Source organism: Hydra vulgaris, chromosome 15 (genome assembly GCF_038396675.1).
Source record: "Hydra vulgaris chromosome 15, alternate assembly HydraT2T_AEP".
Lineage (NCBI taxonomy): Eukaryota > Metazoa > Cnidaria > Hydrozoa > Anthoathecata > Hydridae > Hydra > Hydra vulgaris.
Window position 1 is genome coordinate 10,116,284 of NC_088934.1, and position 18,488 is coordinate 10,134,771.

Here is an 18,488-nt window from a genome sequence, read left to right on the forward strand (position 1 = left end):
CAAACACAAATTAAATCATGAAAATCAAGCTAAAATCTCTTCAATAAGAAATTGATGGGTTTGTTGATAATTTGTATTTTTCGGTGTAATTTCTTTTGCATTATCATGTTACATATGATATGAAAGAAATTACACCGAAAGGTACAAATTATCAACAAACCCATCGATTTCTGTTTGAAGAGATTTTAGTTTGATTTTATTATTAATAGAATTATTATAATATGTGAATTATGTAATAGTTTGTGAAAACTTTTTAAATTTTACTTTATTATTTTATTTAAATTACTTCATTATAAGCAGAAAGGTTTGAGTGGCAATATAAATGATGCTATACATCATTTGTATCATTTATGACATTGTTGGTTTTATATGAATTTAATATTTTTTTAAATAATTTAAAAGGTGTCTAATTAAAATGATGAATTGTGTACAAATTAACCGGAAAAGATATAAGCGTTATCTTTGGGATACAACTTGTAATGATGTTCCAAGAACAACTGAGTGGAGAAGGAAAGCTAAGGTAAAGTTTTTAAAGGGAAGTTATTTGATGTCCAAGATTTAACTTCACAGTCAAATGTAAACATATAAATAATACATTCTTATTTTGTATAATTGTTTTTATTTGTTTATATTTAACTAATTAAAAGTGTTTGTCTAAAGTAAAAATAAATCAATTTATGCATTAACTTTTATATATATTAGGTTTTTATTAGGGCCCTTTGAACCAATTCGAAGTGTCACTTCGATTTGAGATTTGATTCTGAAAAAATGATTAAAGATTTTCAAGTCTTTTTTGTGTGGGAGGGTTTATAATTTTATACTTTATAAGTTTATCTAAATTCTTGCATTATAAGCAGGCAGGTTTGACTGGTGATGGAAATAATATTTTACAACCTTCAGATAGTTCAGACGAAGAAGAAGTAAGCTTTTTTTAATTTCCATCTATAAGTAATAATTATTTTGTTCCTGTCTTGTTCTATATAAATGTTATCAACATGCAGATTACATTTATATATGTGCATAAATCTTTTTTTTTTTAACTTTATGATTTTATTTAAATTACTACATTAAAGCAGGCAGAACATTTTTATATGTAAAAGTCTGTGCATAAATATTTTTTTCATTTAACTTAAACGTTTTATTTAAATTACTACATTGTAAGCAGGAAGGTATGACTGACAATATAAATGATGTTTTACACCATGCAGATAGCTTGGATGAGGAAGAGGTATGAATCTTATAATTATTATTTATAGATTAAAATATATTCATTTCTGCTTTTTTCTATATAAATGTTACCTGCATGCTGGTAACATTTATATAGAACACTCAAATGGTTGTGTGTTAATGCATAATTATAAAGTAAATTATAATAGATAATAATTATAGGTATAATTAATTTAAAAATAAAGAAAATTAATTTGTATGTATATATAAATTTTATGATGTATTGTCTAGATTGGTGAATCGGATAATAATGATAACTCTGATAAAGCATAATGAATATCATGGTAATTTGTTTGACAATCCTCTGTATGAAGAAAAAATGTTACCTGATTCTGCAATTACAGTTGGAAGTGCAATCGCACTTATAATGGCCTTTGTTTTGCGGCATAGCTTGACGAAACTTGCTTTGGATGATTTGCTCAGCCTTTTGCATATTTTTATACCTAATTTATTGTTACCAAAAACTAGATATTTGTTTAATAAAATGTTTGGTGCCTGCCAAGGCAAATTGGAACAACATTTCAATTGTAATAAATGCTCTACTTGTACATATTTGGGTACCACTGTAAGTGATTTTGATGTTTGTCCAGTTTGTGAAACTGATGTACAAAACAGTTTGAATAGAGATTTTTTTATTGTGCTGCCACTTGAACATCAGTTACGCGAAATGTTAGAAAGTAGTAATTTATTTGACCTTATTCAGTATCGTTTTGATCGTAGTAAATATAATGCCAAAAACATTGAGGACATTTATGATGGATCTTCATATAAATCTATTGCAGAATTGCAACAGACAATAAATATGTCACTAACATGGAATTGTGATGGAGCAAGTGCTTTCAAATCATCTTCAAAAAGTATTTGGCCTTTGCAATGTGTTATTAATGAGTTGCCTTTTAATATTCGAAGGAAGCATGTGTTATTAACTGGTTTATGGTTTGGTGCTAAGCCGAAAATAAACACTTTTTTAAAGGTGTTTGTCGAGGAATGTTCAAAATTAGCAAATACTGGTTTTTTGTGGTTTAGTAAATCTCAGAATAAAAATATATTAAGCAAGGTTTATTGTTTAGTATGTTCTTGTGATTCTGCTGCAAGGTGTGTTTTGCAGAACATTAAACAATTTAATGGAAAATACGGATGTGCATGGTGTTTAAATCCAGGTATTGCAATTAATAACATTAATGGTGGACCTCCAAAACGTGTTTTTGATGATCAATTATATCCAAGCAGAACTTTAGATGGATTTGTTGATGATGTGAGGTATCTTGTAGAAAATGGAGTTATTAGAAATGGTGTAAAGGGTGCGAGTCCATTGTTACTGATTCCTTATTTTAATATAATTGACGGATTTGTTGTTGATTACATGCACTGTGTTTTGCTTGGAGTTGCAAGACACATGAGCGTCTTGTGGCTTGAAAAGACCAATGAGCCATGGTATATTGGCAATAAAATTAGCACTATGAATAAAATGATGCTAAAAATAAAACCACCAAGTAATATTACAAGAGCACCAAGATCTTTACATGAAAGAGCACAGTGGAAAGCCTCAGAATGGCGTAACTGGTTGTTATTTTATTCTTCATTTGTTTTACATGGTGTTCTGCCACAAGTTTATTATAATCATTTTTTGTTACTAGTGGAAAGTATTTACATATTGTCAAGTGAAAGTATTAGTCATGCAGATCTAGATCGAGCTGAAAATCAATTGCACATGTTTGTGTCCGATTTTAGTGCTATATATGCCATTGATTATATGACTTATAATATTCATTTGTTACAGCATATTTCTTCTACTGTTCGTGAGTGGGGTCCATTATGGGGCATTTCTAACTTCATGTTTGAAAACAGCAATGGTTTTTTGTTGGACCTTTTTAAGGGTACACAAAGCGTACCACTTCAGATATGTCGTACCTTTACGCTTTACAGAAATTTGCCAATTATAGGTGCTAAATATTTAAGTACTGTACCGGAATCTGTTTTAAAATTTTTTGATAAATGTTTATCTAGAACAAACACATCTGGAAAAGCTGTTAGCACAGAAAATGTAAAATATTTTGGTGCACCAAAGTATAAGTTTTTAACCAATGCTGAAAAACGTGCTTTAGAGATAATTTTGCCTAATGTAGTTCCAGATCAGTTAGCTTTTTTTAAAAGAGCAGTTGTTAATGGCCAAATGGTGCATAGTCAGCAGTATGTTAGGAGTTGTAGTAGAATTAATTACTGTGTACTTGTGCGAGATAATATACTCTGTCTTGTTAGCTCATTTGTTATTGTTAACAATGAGTGTTATGTACTCTTGATTAAACTCACTACAGGAAGATGTGCATTTCTATCTCATCATGCTATATCTAGACATATTATGACAACTACTGGTTCTAACAGTAACACTTTGGTAGCCATGCTTGCTAATGAAATTCAGCAAAAGTGTTTATTTTTACCTTTAAATGTGTTTTCTCTTGTAACATCTTATGTTTGCTTCCTGCCCAATCAATGGGAAATTGACTAAATAGTTCCAAATTCCATTTTATTTAATCTGTTTGTATAAATTTGATGCTTTCTTTATTTACTTGAATGTAAATTGTGTTTGTTTTTATTATGCATCATGTATCTTATTCTAGCTATCCTAAATATTATATATAATTTTAAGGTTTGTTGAGTTTATAAAAATGTTTCATTTAAAAAATCATTGTTATTATTATTACAAGGTATTTTTTATAATCAATTTCTATAACCAATTTTTCTAAAATTATTTTCTTTATTTAATTATAACAAACTATTATTTCTTTTATAGTTAATAATAATAGAAATAAAGATGATATCATATACTTACATTTGGTATTGTTTATTTATTTTGCTCAGTGTCAGGCCAGATAGGTGTTGTCATACCCCTTCTCCCCCCAAAGTTAATTTTAAACAATTTGATAAATTGGATAATAAGGAAATTTAGAATTGGAAAATTTTAATTATTCGAGGCAGGAAAAAGGTACTAAGTTTTAGTTTTTAGTTCAAGTCTTCTAAGGCTTGGTACCTTTTTCATTTATGTTTATTTAAGAGCAAAATAAATAGTAATTATTATTATTACAAAATAAATAGTTATTATTACTAAAAAACCAGTTACAACTTATTTGACATATTACTAATATGTCAAATAAGTTGTAACTATTTTTTTTAAGTAAAGTGCTAGTTAGTTTTTTAAAAGTTGTTTTTATTTATATTTTGTGTGAAAAGTGTCCCAACAAATTTTTTTTTATAGTTGTTATAAAATATATTAATTCCTGACTTGAAGATGAGTTACGCTTTGGTGTTTTGGGTGAACAGCCAGCAAACTTCAATTGTGCCTTCAATTGCTGTTAGTGACAAGCGAATGCTTACTGACGATAAACGAGTCGGCAAGGTCAAATGGATGGACGAAAAAAAGAAGGTACCTTCAGAAGGATGGTCTTCACACGATGGACGTGTTCTTTCAATTAGTGGTAAAAATACTTAGTTAATATATTATTATGGGCAATTTACTTTGTTTCTTTATAGAATCTCATTAATATTTTTATAGAATCTCATCAATATTTTTCTTAGACAAGCGAATAGATTTGAGCAAAGAAGAAAATAAATATTGGACAGAAAAAGATAATTTTGATTCAGATATTAGTAAGAGTCCTTCTTCATCAAATGAAAGTCATCGTGTTTTATTCAATGAAGAGTCTGCTTCCAAGAAATTAAAAATGTATGTTTGTAACTCAGAAAATAAATTAAAGCAGAAGGTTAGTGTAGTTTCAATCTGGTTTTGTACATATAAATTATATTTTTTATTTTAATAGCTTAGTAATTATAGTAATTAAATGTGTAAAAAAAAAGATTTCAAGAAACTTTGTTGTTATCAATATATCAATTTGTCTTTTTGTTTAATAATAAAAATTTTATAATTCGTTTGTTTGTAATTTTTATGGATATTTAAATTTTAAAAACAAAAAGACAATATAAAAATATGATTAAATTTAAAATAAGTTTTCTCTTGCTTTGTCTCTCTATCTTGTTTTTTGTGACTTAAGTACTTTTAGAACGAAGCTCCTTATATTTTTTATATACTTGTACCAGTGCTTGAAATGACAACCTATCATCAATCAATGATCAGCTATTTTAAAGAAAATTTTTAAAAATTCAATGGGAATTATCCTAATTTTGGTAAAAAATCACATTTGATCGGCAAGTTTTGAAAAATTATTTCGAGCGCTGTTGTACAGTTTCTGTTTGTGTACTATTGTGTATGTGTCACATCTCTTGATTATGAATAGAATATACTATCAAAAAATGAAATGTCAACATTAACACACTTATTACAAATGTCTAATTGTTTTCTAATTAATAATCTCAGACGGAAGATTATGCAGCAAAATCCTTCAACAAAAGGATTTTATCAGCTATTTCAAGCAATTGTTATAATGAAAATGAAATGGATAGCGAAAACCTGGATAAAATGCCCTGGTTTTCACAATCACAAACTGTTACAGCTATGTTAAAATCTCCAAATACTGCAAGATTACCAACATCTTCAAGTTGTTCGAAGTGCAAGCTATTGGCTTCCACTGTACAAAAATATCGTGATGGTAATGTTTAACCTTTTCATTATTAGTTAACGGATTTTTGTTAATTGCTTTATAATATTTCCTCTTGTTTATAGTATTTTTATTTTATTATTAATTTAATCAAAACAAACAGAATTTGAATTATTGGGTAGTTTAAAAAATTGTTTAATTTAAATTTTTAACATATATACAAATTCTACATAATCAGCTAATACACCTCATTTTGATAAAATTGATAATTGACACTATTTGAATCATTTAAATTTGTGCAACTAATAATTTGTTAGATATATCTAAATATCAGAATGTTTATACCCTACAGAAATTGCTGCTATGACTATACAGGCAGAAGAACATGCTCATTTTAAAATAGAATATGAACGAATGAAACAAATAGTATGTAAATTGAATGATGATAAGTTTAGCTTCTTTGCACTTTTGACAAAAACGTTTTTAAAATGTGCTTATATATGTTTTCTTAGCTCAGTTATGTAAAGTTTATGTATTATATGAGATATTTGGAAAATGCGATTTATATATATATATATATATATATATATATATATATATATATATATATATATATATATATATATATATATATGCTACATGTATTTCCTTTTTCAATTTTTGTTGTTATAGATTTACCAAAGATGTTTGGGTTCATGCAACAAAGCCTAACATCGGCTCTGAGCCAATCTAGTTCAGAGTGTTTAGACAATGCGTCTTCTATTGCTTCACCCCAAATAGCAAGTTTTGCTGCAAGTACAACAACGCTGAGTAGATCTATGGACAAACCATCAGCAAATCAGCAAAGTAAGAATTTTTTTAAAATTTGTCTAATTCAAGAAAATTCAAGAAAATGTTTTTTGCCTTTTGTTATTATTAGTTAAGTGTTAATTCTATCAATTCATGTTTTGCCAAAAAGATCCATACTATAGATTAAGTCGCTATTTGCCATACTTTGAATTAAGTCCCTATTTTTAATTCCCTATCGTTGTGTTGATTAAGATGATTTTCAGTTAAAAAATAAAAGTATATTTCTTTGCTTTATCTAAATCTACTTTGCTATTAGGGTTATATTTTGTTTACCTGTACTTTTGGAAATAAATCAACTTTGTCATTAGAGTTATATTTAGTTTAACTTTACTTTTAGAAATAAATTTATAAACCTATAATTGCTTTATTAGAGAATCAACAATTTATTGTGAATTCACCATCTCCATCAAATGCTGTGCAGAATGTCACTGGGGTTCAACAAGTTGATGAGGTATAAATATAAATTATGGTACTGGTTTTAGTTTGATTTATTTAATTATTAATTATTTACTACTACTATTTAATAGTATTATTGTTCATTATTAGAGTTTAGGCTGTTTTGTTAAAATTTGAAAATTGCTGAAAACTCTTGTAGCCTTGTCTTAACCTAACTGTTAAGGTTAGGTTATGACAAGAGTGCCTATATAAGAGCTTTATATTTTGTGCATCGTTTATCAAAAGCTATTGACAGTGGAATCCAACTTCTTCAGGATAAAAATCTTACGACTGGTTTAGTGTTTAATAGTACTTTTATTGAAGATTTAGACGAATGTCAAAACTCTCCTGGTTACTGTCATTCATCTGCAATATGCTCAAACAATATAGGTGCATCATTCAAAAGGGTTAATGATTAATTGGCATTGAAAAAGATTCGGCTTTTGCATCTACATTGCTGATCTATTAAGTTTGACACTTTTTTCAAGTAGATACATCAGAAAGAGAAAACATTTGTATTTGTCAAAAGCTAGTATGATCAACATTAGATCAACATGCTTAATCGTATCTAGTTGCCATATGTGCAAATTTTGGATTTTGGTATATTTTAACCAATCAAAATTAGTTTTACATGATTGTTGCAAGTTTTACGTATAATAACTTTTTAGTTTGATCTGGGATTTGGTGTGAAAGTTTCAAAAAAGAAGCTTTCAATAATTAGTTCGACAAGGTCAACTCATCTTGCAAGGCTACTCATGGATTTGATATTCACCCAAGAGGAGATGGCACAGTGTTCTGTAACAGGTTGTGTTAGTAACCCTTTAAAAGTAGAAAGGCCAGCATTGGATCCCTCAAAAGTTTTTGCCCTTTTGAGTAAGATTTTTTTATATTTTAAAATTTGTAAAAAATAATTTCTGCGTCATTTTTTTAATTGGCATTACTAAACGTTACGTTTTTATGCCATTGTACAATGCGTTACTTCATGTATTAAAAGTTATGTTTTTTCTGTTTTGTTATGTAGCGTATGTTCACAAACAATTTCCTGGAACCGAAAACCGGTTGATAAAGCAATCAATGGCTGAAAAGCTGCAAGAAGTAGGAGGGAAATTTCGAAGAAAGCAAATCAAAGGAAATAACATAAATGAAAATGAACCAGAGGATTTTTTGTTTTCATAAACTTTTTCAATAATGTTTTGTGTGTGCACTGTCAGTACATAGTCAGCCGCCAATTAAATACAAAGTAATATATTACCTTATATATTAACGTTAAATAATTTAAAGCGCTAATCGATATATTGCTTTGTAATTGATGGATGACTATGTGCCGACAGTAACTGTCGGTATGTAAATGTACTGTTGGTATATATATTTTTTTCATTTTAATTTGTTGAAGCCTGAGTTATCAGATTTATATATACTATTTTTATGCAATAAAACTAGTAAAATTTATATATAAAAATTAATTTTTAAACATAAATAAAAACATTTATATGTTTAATATTTAAAAATATTAAACATGTAAATTGTTATACTTTCTTTAAAATTGTTTTCTTGATCTATTTCAATTGTTTTTTCAATGTATATCACTTATGATAATATGATATTACTTCTAGTTTATTGTTGCATTTATTTTCAGTATGCTTATACATATGCATGTATTAAATATTGTGGTGAAGTCAAATTTTAATGTTTTAGGTACACTATAGCTATTACTTTTCAAAGATTTGTAGAATTCAACAAGATTTAAATTTTATTTTGATTATTGCTTTCGTTGCGCGAAAGCGATCCATAGATTAGGAGAACTCAATAATATATTAGCGAGTTGCGTGATAAATTTTGCGCTTGAAGGTTTTTATGGCAATAACATAATATTTCAAAAAACGTTAAAAAAACTAAACATGCCATTTTACTATGGAAAACCATGAAATTTCGATTGGAATTTGAAACACCTTTCCATAGAAAACTCATGGAATTTCCACAGAAAACCCATGGAATTTCCACAGAAAACCCATGGAATTCCATGGAAACGTGTTCCAAATACCCATGGTTTTTCCATGGGTTTTTTCATGGATTTTCCATGGAAATTTTCCGTACGGGAAATAATGACATTGCTATTTTTTATAATTTAAAATGCATTAGATTCCTTAAGATATTTCTTTTTCTAAATGGTTTCAACCACTTCTGTAGTTTATTTAGTTCCAAAGATATACGTGTTTTAATATTTTCAATACACAGACTTTTTATGAAGTATTTTGTTAAAGTATCTCATTAAATTTTTGGCACCGAAAATTTAAAAAAAAAACGTAACAAAATATTTCATAAAAATTGGGTAAAATGTTGCATTAACAAATCTAAAATAAAACTTTATTCGAAATTAAATCGTTAATAGAAATTATTTGTATGAAGAAAAGTTTCTCCGGGGTTAACAAACACGGACCATTAAGGGATCGTCCATAAAGTAAGTACGCTCGGAGAGGAAGAGGGGGTCTGCAAATAGCGTATATGAAAAGGGGGGACAGTAGGTCAATTTTTAAAGTATGGAGACACTAAATTAAAAAAAATATCATAAAATGTTGGATTGGTAGGTTAAAAGCGTAGGTACTTTTATGGAGGTAGAGGGTATTCAAAAAAGCGTATGGCAAAATGTGTGTGTGTGGGGGGGGGGGGGGGATTCGGCAAAAAAATATTAACTTTCTTTAATATATCAAGTTATCTAGTGGATCCAAAAAACACATACCGAAAACGTCAGAATGAATGAATGAATGGAATTATATTTCACTCACAAAAAAACTTAAGAAAATATTTTTATCTTTTGAAGACTTATCTTTATATTTTTAACATTTTATGAAAATATGAAACTAATTATATATTGTAATATTTTTTTTTTTTTTTTTTTGTTATGTATTTTTTGTTCCATAGTATACATTTTCGTGATTACATAATAAAGATTCGTTAGGATTGAATATACATATAAATATAAAAAAAAAAAATCACAAACATAAATAATAAACAAACTTCTATAATACGAACTCTAAGAAGAACGCGGGAAACTTGCAGAAGACCAAAAGGTCTTATCATCAAGAACCGCTTCACATTGTCAAACATATATATATACGTATAGAAAAATTAAAATATTTACAAAATTTTTACGTTAAATTGTTACATTATAATTGTATTAAAGTGTAAGATAACAATTATACAAACATGTATCGTTACTTTTTCTTAATATTACCACGTTTATTGCTAACGCAATGTTTGAAATATATATTAAAGTATATTAAAAAATAAGAGTTTATATAAGAAGCTAGCAATAAACAAATTTAGAAAAAATCAGTAAGTAAATTTTTATACTTTAAAATACTCTTTTTAATAGTTTTTTTAAAGCCATTTAAGTTTTCAAGGTTAATAATATTTTGATTAAGTAATAAAAACTTATTCCAGATATGAGGTGCACGATAAGTAATTTTAAATTGCACAAGCTTAGTTTTGCATGAAGGCTCAAAAAGGGTACTATTTGTGCGCAACAGGTATTTATACTCGGGCTTTTGTTTATAAAGATTATACAAAATTGAAGGAGTTTTTTGCATTTTACTATTATACATAAGACTTAGAACATTATATATATTTAGTACAAACAATGTTAGTAAAGACATCTGTTCAAAAAGAGGCTTTGTGTGTTCGTTTTTATTTTAATAAAATTAATTACTCGTATAGCATGCTTCTGTTTACGATAGGTTCGATAGGATACGAGAGGTTCTAGTTTGCTTTTATAGATACTACCCCATGCTGTGTTACCGTAATTTAAATAACTTTGAACAAAGCTATAGTAGATTTGTTTGAGTAGCGGCTTTTTCAATAAATGGCGTGATCGGTATATTATTCCGATACTTTTAGATATTTTACTACTTAAATAAGCGATATGTTTATTCCAATTTAGATTTTCGTCAATAAAAACACCTAAAAATTTAGTAACATTATCCCTACTTATTTCTCTATTTTCAATAAACAATTTTGGACGAGAAGATTCAACTTCTTTTTTTTTATAAGAAGGATGAAATAAAGAAAACTTCGTTTTACTTAAGTTAATAGAAAGTTTATTTGCCCTAAACCATCCAGAAATTTTTACTAATTCTTGATTCATTTCTCGCACAGTTCGTTTATAATTTTTCCGGAGATAAAAAAGTTGCTATCATCAGCAAACATTATAGTTGAAATTCTTTTTGATGCCCGATAGAGATCGTTAACGTAGATTAAAAAAAGCAAAGGCCCAAGTATTGAACCCTGAGGAACACCACACTTTAATATGGAAGGATTAGAGAGTTTATTATCTCCATAGTATATAGATTGCACACGTTTATCTAAGTAGCTTTCTATCCATTTGTTCGTTCTACCCCTTATGCCATACATGTTAAGCTTTGATAATAATATTTTGTGGTCGACTGTATCAAAAGCCTTAGAGAGATCTATGAATACACCTAATGTAACTTCCCGTTTGTAAAAGAGTTTTTTATTTCATCAACTAGGTGAAGGACTGCGTGTTCAGCTGATGTATTTTTTTGAAAGCCGAATTGCTTGGAGTAAATAAAATTATTTTCTTCAAAAAAAGTATATACTCTATTGTGCATAATTCTCTCAAGTATCTTAGAGAATGTAGAAAGTATATTGATATTGGTCTGTAATTGCCTATTTCACTTGTATCTCCTGATTTAAAAATAGGTTTTACTTTCGCAGTTTTCAGTTTATCAGGAAAGATACCTTCCTCTAAGGAGTGTTTAAATATTTTATGTTTTGGCAATTAATTATAATGTTGCTATTGATGTCGTCGATTCCGGTTGCTTTGTTTCTTTTTAGGCTTTTAAAAGCATTGTTAAATTCTAACATGGTTAGTTTTTCGTTATTCAATTCTTTTTTATTACGATCTAAATATTTATCAAAAGATTTATTTGCACTAGGAACTTGGGAAGCAAGTTTAGATCCTATATTAACAAAGAAGTTGTTAAACTCATTTGCAATGACGTTTTCATCATGAATTGTTTTGTGGTTAATTTTTAAAGTTTTAGGAAAGCACGGTTTGTTAATTTTTGGTTTACCAATAATTTCATTTAATAACTGCCATGTTTTCCTAGAATCTGTTTGACACTTATCAAGTAGTTTATTATAATAATTAGCTTTAGCGGTTTTTTTAATTTTCTCAAAGAGACTTACATAACTCTTGTATTCCGATTTTGTTTTATCGCATTTTTTTTTAAGGTACTTTATATATAATCGTTGTTTCCGCTTAGATGATTTTTTAAGACCTTTACTCAACCAAGGTAAATTTATGTCTTTAAATTTAATTGTTTTTACTACTTTGGGGAAGTGTTTATCATAAAGAAATACAAAAATATCTATAAACGTATTATACATTAAATTGGTATCATTTGAGGATTCTAAATTTGACTAATCAATATTGGCTAACTCACTTTTAAAGTTAACCTGGCTATCCAAAGAAAAATGTCGCCTTGTGATTGTTTTTTTTTCATTTATTTTAATTTTATTTGAGGTACTTATTGAAATAAATATCGGAAAGTTATCCGATATAGATGTTTTAATTACTCCTTTCTTTAAGGAGATTTCAAATAAAGAATTTGTTAGTATATTATCTATTAGTGTTGCCGAATTTTTTGTAATTCGGGTTGGTTTATTTATAAGAGGAATTACACCAAATTGAAATAAATTATTGTAAAAACTTTGTGTTTCTATAATATTTTCATAAATTAGAGCATTAAGATTAAAATCTCCTAGGATAAATAATTTTTTTTTTCTTGTAAGCTTTTCAAAATAATATTTTGAAGATGATTTGAGAATATTTCTGTTGATGTTTGTGGCGGTTTATAACAGCATGATATTAAGGTATTTTCAGAGTCATTGCTAATGATTTCAATAGAAACAAATTCCCTGTCGTAATCAGATGTGCATAGGTCGTTTCGTAATTTATACCGCAAACTATTTTTGATGTAAATTACAACACCCCCGCCTCTTTTTTTCGATTTCCTCTGCAAATGCACTCCTTCATAGTTATTTAATTGAAAAAGCGTGCATTCGTTAAATTCGTCATCAGTTAACCATGTTTTGCTTAAACAAATAATATTAAAAATAAAATTGCTTTCCTCTAAGAATATTTTAAAGTTTTCAAAATTTGCTTTAGCACTTCTAATATTAAGATGAACAAGAGAAAGGCTCTCATAACGTTTAACATCTTTTAAATACTTATTTATTTCATCTGGAAACACGTAAGGTGTTTCCATATTCATTAATGAAAAGTTATCAATAAAGTTTTTGTCAAGGTCATATTTATCAAAAGTATTTTGATCATTTAATTTAAAAACCTTATCTGAAATGTTTTCAAAAAGACTTTCGTATTCAAACGTTTTCGGATTCATTTTAAAGGGTTTCGTTATTGATATATTATCAATAAAAATATCCAAAAAAATAAATAAGAATTAAATAAACCGTAAATAAAATAAGTAAAAAATTACTTTTTATTTGTCTTCCACTCGCGTACAATAAGCTTGTCGTATGATATGTAAGCAAATTTTCCCAACTTTCTTTCAATTTTCATTTTTCACGCAATTCCTTTCTTATTTTATTCGTTTCCATGCAGTAATCTTCGTTAATATATATATTTTTTCCTTTTAACTTTGAGGCATTTCTTAAAATTTCCTCCTTATCTTTAAAGTCCAATAATTTCAGAACAATTGTTCTGTTCTCTTTTACACCTTTTTTACCAGCTCTATGTGCTCTTTCAATTTTTACATTTTCTACACCCAAGTACTCATTAAATATTTCTTTTACCTTTTGTTCGTTTTCCAGCCAGGTTTCATTATCATCTTCTTTAATTCCGTCAACTCTTAGATTGTTCCTCCTTGTTCTATCTTCAATTTCTCTTAGCTTACTGTTAATTTTTTTGAGGTCAGTGTTGTTATTTTGTATTTCATTATGGTTAGATTTATTTTTTATGAAAATATTTAACGAATTTTTTATTTTTTTTTCAATAAGTTCCTCATGAAAATTTAGACTAACCTTTATTTCTTCAACTTCTGCTGCCAGTGTTGATATTTTTTTAGCGTTCTCTAAAATATTTTTTTCTACTTTGTCTAATCTTTCGTTTAAGATTTTGGTATTTGAACTAACGATACTTATAAAGTTGCTTTCTTGTTGCTTTAGTGCTGCTTCTGTCTCCACTTTGTAGTTTGTAAACAAGTCTTTAATCATTTTTTTAATTTCAACAAGTGTAACTGCCATAATACCAATAATATTTATTACCACTTATTAACACAAATAGAACTGTTAGTTTTTTGTGTTTTTTTATATACAATAATATCGGATTCACTTTTATGTGTTTATGCTATTTTATACAAACTTTGTATTTATATATAAGAATCAATAATAATTTCTTATTTCTTTACAAATTTATTTATATATTCTTACGAAACTTATGTTTTTCGCAAATTATTTCTTTGACATTTTTGTTTTATTCTTTATTTAATGTTATTTTAATGCAATCAATATTCACGAGCGGTTCTCAATGATAAGACCTAAAGGTTTTCTGCGAGTCTCCGCGTTCTATTTATTATGTTTTTAATTTTTATACTTGTATATCTTATTGTATTTGTTATTGTATAACGATTTTTTAATTGTTAGTGTATAACAATTAAAAATTGATTTTTTTCATCTTAACTATCTTATTGCATAAATTTATTTAATATTTAAGAAAAGAACAAAAAGTTCGACAACAAAAAAAGAATACGCGTAAATAAAGATTAGTCTTTACAAAAATAAAAATAGTCGACGAAAATATTGAAATAGTCGACGACTTCTTAATAATTATATATATATATATATATATATATATATATATATATATATATATATATATATATATATATATATGTATATATATATATATATATATATTTATACATATATATATATATATATATATATATATATATATATATATATATATATATATATATATATATATATATATATATATATATATATATATATATATATATATGTATAAATATATATAAATATATATAAATATATATATTTATACATATATATATATATATATATATACATATATATATATATATATATATATATATATATATATATATATATTATATATGTATATATATATATATTTATACATATATATATATATATATATATATATATATATATATATATATATATATATATATATATATATATATATATCTATATATATGTATAAATATATATATATATATATACATATATATATATATATATATATATATATATATATATATATATATATATATATATATATATATATATATATATATATATATATATATATATATACATATATATATATATATATATACAGGGCCTTTCAGAGGTTTGGAGAGGCCTCGGCCAGTTAAAAATCGGAGGCCCCAAAAGAAACATTTTTGTGCAAAACGCGACGCAAGATAATGCAAAGCCATTTAAGTCTCCAGATAGATCAGGACCAGATAAATGTCTAACTTTAAGACTAAATGCAATAAATTAGACAGACCGTCACACACAAATGTGGCGCTTTTTGTACGTTTTATCAAGCCAACTAGCCAAGAGACGCGCTTATCTACTAAAAACGCATTTTTGGGGAGGCTTGGGAATTAAGAAGGTACGACGTATGAGTGAAATGTTACACTGTTACTTTATTGTGAATGTTACAATTCAGATTTCACAAATGAATGATTCATGCATGAATAATTATTAATTGGTTTTTATTATTTGGTTTTTTTCGATATGTAATTATTTCGATATGTAATTATATGTAATTAATGAATAGTTAATTAATGTCACATTTTGAAAATGAAATCTAAACAAATTCACTAAAAGTAACTATAACAGAATGAATTAGTTTTAATTAGTTTTAAAAACGCTTTTCTTGCTTTTTGTTCTGAAAATGCAGAAATTATATTTGAAAAATCTAGTTTTCGTGCAATATCACAATTTATATTCAACATAGCAAGTCCATTCAACCGTTCTTGCCCCATAGTTGAACGATGATAATTTTTTATCTGCCTTAAAACATTAAATGTGCGTTTGCCCGAAGCCGTCGATGCAGGCAAGCTGATAAAAATTCGTAATGCAATTGTAATGTTTGGAAAGACCAAGTCCAAGTATTTCTTCCAGCAATTTTTTTGGTGTGCAGTCTAGTTTAAAATTAGTACCATAGATTCTTTTAAGACATAAAACCTCATTTTCAATTTCTTGTGAGATTTCTTTGTCATATTTGTGCTGAAAATGTTGAGCAGCCAATACAAGATCTTCGTCATTCAAATTTTTAAACTGCCAGAGAAATCCAAAAAGTTTACAAATTTCTTGTAACGACTGAAATCGTCGCGTGAGGCCAGATTGAATTGAGTCAATGATGACAAAATATACATTGATTTTAAAATACAACTCAGCATTATCTTGACTTAAAAAATGACGATTAGTTAAAAGCTCACATGAAACACCAATACTTCTTGCAACAAATTTTGACTCATTTAAAATCTTATCAAGCTGTTCACGCAACCTTTGAATGTCATTACATAGATTTTCAATGTTATCATTTTCAATATCAAGAGTGGCTTGGCGTGCCTCGATGATTAGACTTGTCTGATGAATCATTGTGAGTAGCTTCATCCAGATAGGCGACATCAAAATGCAATCAAATTTGGAAATATACTTTTGAATAGCATTGAGTTCCATTTTAGCCTGGGCTGTTAAATATAGCACCCCAAGTTCATATAAAGCACTTCTTACTGAGTTCAAATGTTGTGCAACTGGTTTAACACCATCAATCCGTGCTGACCATCTTGTTTTGGACATTCCATGCAACGAAACAGGAAGATGTTGTTTTAAAATTTCCCACCTTTGAGGAATGCTACTGAATAAATTGTACATTTGCTGAATTGTTCCAAAATAAGTTACTGCTTCTTTGCATGATTCAGCGCAATCGACACCAACTAAATTTAATGAGTGATTTCCGCAGCTAGAAAACATACAGTTTGGATTTTGTTGCATCAAAACCGCTTGCACCCCGTTATACTTTCCAGCCATATTAGCACCGTTGTCGTAAGCTTGACCAATGCAGGCTTCGAATTCCAGCTTCAAAGCTTTCAATATTTCTAGTGTTCGAGCAGCGATTTCTCTTCCAGTTTTTTTGAAAAATTGTCAAATAAAATAAATCTTTCTTCAACTGAAAAGTTTGAACTATCTAAAATTTTAACATAATTAATAACCAGAGTAGTTTGCTCCTTGTACGAGCAATCTGGAGTAGCATCAACTCTTATTGAAAAATATTTTGCTTTCACAATTTTGTGGAGGATTACTGTTTGAACATGTGAACCACAAATATCAATAAATTCGTTCTGAATTCGTGTTGAAAGATAATGAGCTTGCATTCGCTGCTTACACTGTTGTGATTCTCGAACATGTTTAACATGCTCAGCTGAAAATGGGTCATATTTGCTAAGAAGCTCAATAATACCTAAAAAGTTTCCATTCGCTTGATCACCTATTCGTTGGTTAGAACCAAAAAGTTCTAATCCACGTTCAGAAAGAAAAATAATAACATTTAGAATACGTTGGAATAATTTTTTCCAATTTTCAGTTTCAGTCTTGAGTTCTGATAAAAATTAATTATCCACTGAAGTTTCACATAATGCTGCTCTACTAGCAGATTTCCATACAACATAGTTTTCTTTATGGTAAATTGAACTTTCGTGCGACGGAATACGATCTTTCAATCTTCTCCAACCTCTACTGATGCCCCATCCGGCAGAACTAGAGAAAAATGACACATTTGCAGCATTTTTGTTCAAAAGGAAACATGGTGCACAATACAAAGATTGTTTTTCAACACTCAAGCACAACCAGTCTCTTTTGCATGTTTCTCCATTTGCAAGAGTTTTGTTTAAGAAACGATAAGGAAATGCATGATGATTAGAGTCTTTAACGATATTATTTGGAATTTCAAAGCAAGTAACCTTAAGAAAAGAGTTCACTTTACAAGAATTGTTCTTGTTGATAATCCCAATGTCAATAAAATTGAACAGATTACCTTGATGAATCTGATTATTTATCTCTGTTTCCATATCTCGAATTTTATTTTCACCTGCATTTTCCTGTAATGAGATTTAGATTTCAACCCGTTCCTGGTTTATAATATTTAAATTTCCTGCTGGTTGTTGGTCCAAAATTGGGTCTTCTGCAATTGGAACAACTATATTTTCAATGTTACCATTGTCACTCACACTTTGAGTTTGGTTTGCTTGTTCAATTTGAACTGTGTTTTGTGATTTTTTTGAAAACGAATATATTTTCTTTGAGTTGGTGCATGCTTCCTCGGCCAAT

General features: G+C 27.7%; 2 protein-coding genes across 6 annotated transcripts; one reads left to right on the forward strand and one right to left on the reverse strand.

Moving 5' to 3' along the window:
• The first annotated feature begins 320 nt into the window (after positions 1-320).
• On the forward strand, positions 321-7,695 carry LOC136092322 (uncharacterized). Of its 5 annotated transcripts, none has more exons than XM_065820289.1 (8): positions 369-520; positions 858-920; positions 4,481-4,700; positions 4,801-4,985; positions 5,597-5,828; positions 6,450-6,623; positions 6,998-7,077; positions 7,173-7,695. In XM_065820289.1, exons 3-8 carry the CDS (start codon positions 4,514-4,516, stop codon positions 7,197-7,199), a joined length of 885 nt encoding a protein of 294 aa, XP_065676361.1. In that variant the 5' UTR covers positions 369-520; positions 858-920; positions 4,481-4,513; the 3' UTR covers positions 7,200-7,695. The 5 variants fall into 5 exon arrangements, with proteins under 5 accessions (XP_065676358.1, XP_065676361.1, XP_065676359.1 ...); XM_065820287.1 differs by having other exon boundaries at positions 7,308-7,694; XM_065820290.1 differs by having other exon boundaries at positions 7,468-7,693.
• Positions 7,696-17,260: 9,565 nt separating this feature from the next.
• LOC136091744 (uncharacterized) lies at positions 17,261-18,229 on the reverse strand. Its single transcript, XM_065819453.1, has 2 exons — positions 17,809-18,229; positions 17,261-17,760 (listed from the first exon to the last, which is right to left on the reverse strand). The coding sequence occupies exons 1-2, from the start codon at positions 18,227-18,229 to the stop codon at positions 17,261-17,263; spliced, it is 921 nt and encodes a 306-aa protein (XP_065675525.1).
• Positions 18,230-18,488: the final 259 nt, after the last annotated feature.